Genomic DNA, 8,646 nt, shown 5'->3' with positions numbered 1-8,646 from the left:
AAAAAAAAATGAAAGAACTTATGCATTGCAGGGGCAGAGGGCAAAGCCATCTCCAAACAAACCATTTCCAAGTGAATAGCACACTGCACCCATTTCTGTTGCAAGAAACATGAGAAACCTCCTCCTAAAGGGGTCGGGACCCACTCTACAAGAGCAGCCTCCACCTCTGCAACTTTCCTCAGAGGAGTCCACACCAGGGATGTCCTGGAGGTAGCCACATGGACATCTGTTCACACCTTCACCAAGCATTACCACCTGCCTATCGTCTCCAAATCCAGGGCAGGGTTTTCCACTGCAGTCTTGCAAGGGATCCTAGCCAGCCCCCAGTCTCCTTGACTGCCTCCACCCTTTTACTCAGCTTTGGGAATTAACCCATATGTGATGACTGCAACAGTGAAACATGAAGAACATAATACAGTTGTGTACACTTAACATAAATGTAGATGTTAGAGTGTATTCACTGTTGCAGTCCTGGTTTCCCTCCCACCCCCTCTTCTCTCTCTCTCCTCACAAGGAACTTTTTGGTATTTACTTTCTACTGGTGGGGTTCTTCCACCATATCCTGGCTCCCGCTTGGGGTCTCCTGACAGGGAAGAAAAACTGATGTAATGGCGTCTGCTTCCTTACTTTGTACTACTGACGACCTGACATCAGTCATCAAGTGACTGCAACATACGCAGATTTACTAAGCCTCTGGTATGCGGGCCAGTCGAGGGCTACCCTGGCAGGGGATAACCCAAATGTGATGACTGCAACAGTGAATACACTCTAACATCTACATTTATGGTAAGTGTGCACAACTGTACTTTGTCTTAAGTTATCAAAAGTTGCTTTTAAAGTAGTGTGGAATTTTGCTTCTGCTTCAGACCCTGGCTTAAATGGATTTCTTGAAGCAACACACTTGTTTTGCTGTTTGTTATTGACTGTTCTTTTGTTTTATTAATTTTTATTCTGCAGAGCCTGGCTCAGAGACTACTTCAGAGGATTTATTTGCTATGGATCGTTTGAGTTTTGACAGATTCGATATTGCTCAGCTGTTGAGGCATGGAGCATCTCTTCTTGGCTCTGCAGGTGCAGAGTTTGAACTGCAGGATGAGAAATTAGGTTGGTTTGTTTTCTTTGTAGCCTGTTTTAGAAAATACTGATATCTTGTTTCATACGAGGTAATCCACTTAAGGCATGCAGTACAAGTTTCAGTGCAATGTATTTCTCACTGTGTTGCTTGAGTAATAGACATTACATTTGACTGGCTTGCACAAGTGGTTGCATTTGACTGTGCAGAGATTTCATAAATTCCTTTGTTAAATAATGGGCGCTGCCTATGCAGTAAATCTCAAGAACTCTGCAGTAAGTTTTGAAATCTTAATGATCTGAGCCTGTTCAGATATTGCTATACCTCTGAAAGTGATTGCCTTGGGCATTGCAACAAAATTGCCTTTTTTCATTGCTTCAACTTGGGTTATATTTTCAGGCAGGAAGCTGGAAGTAGGTCCCATCACCTTGTGCCGGAATGCCGAGTTATTCATACATGTTCATCCAGCAGTGTTACTCCTTGCCAAATACTGCTGGATGAACATGTCACTAACTAGATTTCCATTTTTCTTAGTCATTGAGATCACTATGTTTTGCGTGCATCCACAAACGTTCATAGTCTGCCAAGACTTTGCTATATGCAGATAACTGCTGTCCTTGTTCCCACTGAGGAGAGACCCTTATTGCCTTCTATTTTTAGAAGCTTTAAAATGAATGTATGCTGTAAACTTTGTTTTATAAGTGCTGCAGATGGATTTTTGACTAATGTACAAATCACCTGAGAGCTGTGCTGGTGATGTGATCTTGAGTACTTTCTTGTGCCTGTAGGATTACATAGGTGTGCAGTAATCCCTGACAAATGTAGTTTCTATGGATGAAATGTACTGTTCTTTTGCTGTGCAAGAATCCTCCAAAATAGTGTTAGTAGCATAAGAATGTAGTGTGGAGCGGGAAGAATTGTAAGGAAAGTGGAAGGGGATACTTAAAGTTTGAATGTATTTTATTGCTTTTGCCCCCCCCCCCTTTGTTGACTGTGCCACCACCAGCACCCAGTCATCCCATTTGTTGCGAGGGTGAGTGAGTTGTGTATTCTTAGGCTAGGCAATAACCCTGTTGCCCATTAATTCCTGCCTGGGAATCCCAGTTGATGTCTTCCTTGGCATGAGTCTGGTGGTAGGGAGCTGAGCGAGTTTGCACTTTTGGTGGAGCGAGACCTCTTCTGTCTCCCTGGGAGCAACCTTTCTCTTTCAGCAGGTTTTCTGAATTCTACCATTGCTATCCCCTAAAGTAAAGCATGCTTCTGGATGCCAATTTCCCCTTGGTTGGTATTGTGAAAGGCAGTGTGACAGCACAGATTCAGCAGAGAAACTTCACTAGGTGATGCTTAACGCTCCCAGTAGGTGCGACAGTTGTGGTGAGCCAGTCTGTAACCACTCATTCCTGTCCTCTGTGGCCAGCTCCTACAGGCACCAGAGTCTTGTTTGATACTTTGAGGTTCAGTCAGAAATAAAATGTCTGTTTAAAAAAAAAAAAGTGTGTGCAGCATTTCATACTTAATCTTTAGCGGAAGAGCCTGGGAGCACTAGGATAGCTGGGGTATACACTGCAATAATGTCAGTTATGCACCTGGAAGAGAAGTCACTTAACCCCGCACGTTGCAGGGTAAGATCAGTTTTGCTCCAGTGCCATCACTGGGCTGGTGTGCACACCATGTAAAGCTAGAATTATTTTCCAACATTTTCCTTTATTTTTATCTTTTCAGAATGCGTGCTGATATTGTTTTCTGTTACTATGCCATTAATTTGAAATAAGTTCTTTTTGAAAAATATATGTTACTGTTTTAATTTACTTAAGTAAGCTATTTATTTTTCGTGGAAAAATGATTGTTTGGAGAAGGGTCTGTAAGGAATGTTATGTACAATGACATTACCAGTCATTAAAAGTGTTACATACACCAGAGCTAATACATAATGTTAATATTTCATTTGGAGTTTTGCATAATGGTATATTTTTATCCATTAGGCTACTGTTGCAGTAGTCTTAACCGTAAATGTGTTGTATCTTGCTGAACGATATTGTGACCAGCCAGTACCTAAAGCTTTTAGGACACTTTCCATATGTGCTAACCACTGAGGGGACCTCAAGGATATTTGTTTAAATGCAATGGTTAGGGCAGTAAACCTGCAGAACTTCCTTGACGACGAAGTGTGCTTTCCCTGTGGGCTTAAAATAATCACTTGCCTAGCACTTTACCAAGGCTAGGCAGATAAGTACCTTTTGGGAAAGACCTTCTACTATATCATTATTTCTGAAGTAAGTTGACCGTTTCTTTAGCAAGTTTATTTTAAGCAAGGAATTAATTTTATTGGTTTGTGGGTTTAGCTTTATTTTTTTCGTGGGGGGTGATCTAGTTTAAAATTGTGTGTAAAAGTCTGGTATCTTTTTTGAAAATTAAAGGTGTATAGCATTAGAATTGAGGTTTTCTGCATCCTCACTTCTGAGGATCGGGAGATAGGCACATCTTCAGTTTTTGGGTTTTCCTCTGTAGGTAAGGGAAAAATACTCTTGCTGATCTGTGAAGAGGGATTGGTCTATGCTTTACTGCGAAGCAGACCTAAACAGGCTGATTCTCAAGGAAGTGCCCTATCTTTGGGTTGGTCTTTTCCTGGGGAGGGGTCTCTTAAGAAAAGCAAGTGCCTTCTCCTGCCTCACACAGGATGGACGTTTAAGATTGGCTTGTTTTTTTTAAGGGCTTATTTTAAAGCCTTTCATTTTTTTAATTTTGATTCCTGTCAAAATTTTAATAGAAAATGTTTTTCCTCTAGGGTACTGATTCTTAGTTTGAAGAGTAGGAAATTAGACTGGGATGTTTTCTCCAGGGTGTATTCCACGGGAAGAGGAATCCAGATTCTGAAGAAAGTTTTTATTTAATTCTACGTATAGTTTCTGAAAAAGATAAATGTCTTGTGAGAATTTAAAGATTACTTTCAGTAGGAATAGAATGAAGTTACAGTAGCCCAGCAAAAATATGGCTTATAATTGTATTTTCCTCTGCCGGCAGCTAGCTGTTCTTCCTGTGTTACTACCATTGAGGATGTTTGACAGCTTGTAGTGTGCCTGAGAGTCCAACCCTTCAGTCCCTAACAAATCTGATAGAAAAGTATGTGTCTGGGGAACTTTACGTAATCTATTTTCATTTTGCAAATCAGATCCTGCAGTTCCTTTGGAAAAGTCCTCGTTTGCTATGCATCTTATGAATACTAACCCTGTTCCTTCTGACAAGAACGGGAATGATTTGATAGTTTGGGGAAGAAAGTATTTTTTTCATTTTCTTAACCTTAAGATTTCTAAATTGAAGGTGTGTGCCACAACTTCTACTTGCTTGCTTTTGAAAAATGAGTTACCTGCTAACCTCCTTTTTTTCTGAAATTAAAGCATTTCTGAATCGAATGCTTCTGTTTCTCAGGTAAGCAAATACTGTGGGATTAATGAGACTGCTGATGCTATATCCCAAGCAGCTGCTAAGGGATCAGTAACATGGTTTGCTTGATTAAGTGAGTAAAATTTACCAGAGAATGTTAAAGCTGCAATTTTGAATTATTTCCCATATAAAAGAAGTATTTCATCCTCTTCTGCTGCTGATCTTTAAACATATGATGAAAGTTACTTCAGGCACCCAAGTTTTTCAACCCTCCTTAAGTCTAAAAATGAATTCACATACTCACATGAACAGGAGTAGCTGCATATTGATGGCTAAAGGTGTATGGGCATGTCGGGTGGTTACTACACTTCAAAACTGGTATGTAATGGTGGGGATATTTGGAAGGCATGAGCAAACACACCAGTATATTAAAGCCATAGCACCAATTGAACTGGAGTCTGGCAAATAGATTTAGTAAGGGATTTTGTCCATGCACAAATATTTCAACAGTGATTCTTTGCAGTGCCATCCATTAAGAAAAGCCACACTTTAACTCAAGCGCCATTTCTTTGCTTCTATACCCCTATCGCGGTTGTGTGCACAAGCTGACCAGGTAAGCGCTTAACTTAGTCTTACTCAGGCTTCAAATGCTGTAATTTGGCTATGTTTCTTGATTTTAGACTCTTGATAAACTCGTACATACCTCGCGAGTAAGCTATGCTCTGTACTATATTTCGTGGTTACTATTTTTGGTTTTGAATGAGTTGGACAAACAGTGCCTTGCTTATGATTGTATCCATTTTCTTTTGGATTTAAATGTATGTTAAAGCTGAACTGCCCTCTGCTTTTACATGTTATCCACCTTGTACATGCGTTTAACTGTTAGAATGGCGTCCATATTTTAAACTAACATTGCCATAGGCTTCATTAGCATGTAGGAATGGAGTTTCCATTGTACTTTCACCAAAATAATATCGCCATGTGTTTTTAGCTAGCTGCACCACTGGCGTTTCTACCAACCTGTTGATATTGTCTTTGGTCGGACTTAGCTGTTTTTAATGTCCCTATTTCAAAATTACAATGCCTGATGCTTTATTAAGTGGTAGAAATAGCGTTTCCCCTGTAATGTCACTAAAATAATGTTGCCACCTGTTTTTTAGTAAGCGGCATCACTGGGGTTATTACCAAGCTGTAGATGCTTTAAGCAGCAGTAGAAACAGCGTTTCCACTGTAATGTTGCTAAAATAATGTCACCACGTGTTTTTTAGCAAGCGGGATCGCTGGTGTTATTACCAAGCTGTAAATATGATGTTTTCTGCTGACATTATCTGCTTAAAATGTGATAGGAAAGACTATACTGATGTAATGGATTAATTGATCTGTTTAAATGCGATAGGAAAGACTATACTGATGTAATGGATTAACGCCATGTATATTTCATATGCTGAATCAACTGCATTCCTACTATATTGTATATCACAAAGTGCGTTTATCCAAGCTGAAATTTAAGAGTCTGTCAGTATTTATGTAAATTACTCTGCCATCCTACTTTAACAAGTTGCTTTACCATTGTCTAGTGAGCATAAACTTAAGAGCCTGCTATCACTGTTAGTAGCTTTATTACTGTCTAGTGTGCAGAAACTTATGAGCCTGCTACAACTGTTGTAATCAGTGTTATTTTTACTGTAACAAGTCGTCTTATATCCAGCAATTGTAATAAGCTAATTGTTGCAAAAGCACCATAAGATGTACTATTTTAACTGCTTATCTCCTCACCTACTTTTAAGTCTCCATTACTTAGTCTCCTTTGTCTACTATCCTTACACCTCTCTCCTTCAAATACAATAGCCTTACTATCATCATTACTCTCCTACCTACCCTCTTTCTTACTACATTTTTCCCATCAAGAACCCTCTAACTGTCCTTACTACTTTCTTATTGCATGTAACTATCTCTCTTACGTATTATCTGTATATTTCCAACCCCTCCTCACTACTGCCTTGTTTCCTCAGAAATAGACTTAAGTCACTCACCATCTTACTCTTTTCCATCTTATTTTACAGGTCCTTGGTATTCAATATTAAGGTTTCACACACCCGAGCCAACTAAAAGAATACCCACTCCCCTTGAGTCCTGACTTCTGTGGTATCCTCTCCAGCAACTGTGCTATTAAATCAAAGCAAAGTATGTATTAAGTACATAACATTTAACCAGTCCTCCTAGTCTACTAGTGTGTTTTGATATTGTTAGGTACCTGGTCAGCTACAACACATCTCTGCGTATCCCATCTCTCACCTAGGTTCTCTACTTGTCCTTCTACCCCCTACCCACTTGACCAGCCATGTTCTTTGTCAGCTCCCTATCTCTCCACTAAAGCTACTACTGGTATTGCCCTTACCTCTTATTACTCTCTGCTCCCTCTCCACACACTATCTTTTTCATCCACACAGTCTCTCACTACCTCATACTACTGTCTCTATATTCTCCCCATACTGTCTAATCCAGCCACACAGACTCTCTCTCACCTAACCCAGTAATCCCCTCTTCCTCCTCTCTCCCCCCACTCAGCTCCCTAGCCTCACTCACAGCTTAGTGATCATTTTCCCCCTCCCTAGGCTTGTGTCCTGCTTTTCGCGTATGCTAAACCCTCCTCCATAGCCTTGTGCATAAAAGAAAGAATATATAGACTTATTCCTAGATAAACTTAGCTCTGTCCTCCTGCAAACCCTTTCACTGATTGTTTCTTTCTATCACCCTGCCTCTTCCACGACTGTGCTAACCCGCTCCGTTCGCCCTCGCTACCGCTCGGGCTCACTTCGCTCCCCTACCTTACCACCATTCCCACCCACCCCTAGATCACTCAAACTTGTAGCTAAACACCACACCCACCAGCAATTCACACCTTCACAATTTTCCAATTACAGCCTACCAATCAACTACAACATAAACTATAACCACCACACCCTTATTAACGCACCCAAGCACATCACCTAGTACACACACACACTAGTACACTCCCTAAATAGAAGTTATCCTCACCAAATCTAATAACATGTACAGGTTGAAAAAAAACCTTCGCCTACAAATGCTACTCTACCCATCAACTATCTCCATCCTACTTCTACTCTCTATACTCTCCTCCTACCACACCCAACTGCATATCACTTTCCCACCCCCATGGCAAACAGAACCCACAGCTAACCACACACTACTAAAAAACTTTCCCATACCAAACCACAACGCTACCTCCTTTCAAACCCCATCCCTCTTTTACAATAAGTTATCATTCAAAACTAACCCTCATACCTCACACAAGCTATCTAAAATTCTTGATAAATTAGCCAAACTCTACCTAAAGCTACTGCAAAAACTCTCCTGCTGTGGAGACATACACCCAAACCCTGGTCCCATCCCAGCAGAAAAAGCCGAAATACACTTACCAAATCCCCACTTATACAAACCTAAATCATCTCTCCTCTTTCTAAATATAAATGTTAGAAGTGTACTGAACAAAATTCATGACCTGCATGCCTTATTAGCCTTGTATAAACCTGACATAGTGGTATTAACTGAAACATGGCTCAAACCTGATCACCACAATAATGAGATCATAGCCCCAGGTTATGATATCATACGTAGAGACAGAATAGGGAAAAAGGGTGGGGTGGGGGGGTTGCAATTCTATTTAAAAATCACCTCACCCTAGAACTAGTTGAGCATAATAACGAAGAATTCAACAAGATAGAACTTATCCTTGCTAAACTTAAACTAAACACAAACAAACATTAATTGCAGGTGCCTACCTCCCACAAGGTAATAACTTTCCTATAATGGAAAACCTGTTAAATTGGTTCTCACACTCCCTCCCCTACGAAACCACACTACTAGGTGTCTTTAACATTGACTGGATCAACTGCTCCAAACACCATCCCCTCAGATCACATCAACTTCCATGGATTCACCCAAATAATTACTACCCCACCAGAATTGACAAAACAACTAAACATCAATCCATTTTGGATTTGATTCTGGTATCCCACCCCATTCTTGTACAAGCAGGCTGCTTTCCTGATAGTCTAAGTGACCATCAACCCACCTACCTAATCAGGAACAGATCCCACCATCTCCCCAACCTACCTATTCTTAGAGTAATACGTAATAAACAAAACTTCATAACCAATGACTTTAATAAG

The 8,646-nt window shown here is 40.4% G+C and overlaps 1 protein-coding gene across 1 annotated transcript in view; it reads left to right on the top strand.

Annotated features, from left to right (window-relative positions):
* The window catches only part of BTAF1 (B-TFIID TATA-box binding protein associated factor 1), a 3,603,226-nt gene that overhangs the window by 95,533 nt on the left and 3,499,047 nt on the right, over positions 1-8,646 (top strand). The window contains exon 3 of the mRNA XM_044055641.1: positions 958-1,104. Within this exon, the coding sequence (XP_043911576.1) occupies positions 958-1,104 (147 nt within the window). The remainder of the gene's footprint in view (positions 1-957; positions 1,105-8,646) is intronic.

Source organism: Protopterus annectens, chromosome 14.part0, assembly GCF_019279795.1.
Source record: "Protopterus annectens isolate FY-2018-M chromosome 14.part0, PAN1.0, whole genome shotgun sequence".
In the NCBI taxonomy this organism is placed as follows: Eukaryota; Metazoa; Chordata; order Ceratodontiformes; family Protopteridae; genus Protopterus; species Protopterus annectens.
Note: the sequence above shows the minus strand (reverse complement) of the source record. Positions and strands in the feature narration are given on the sequence as shown.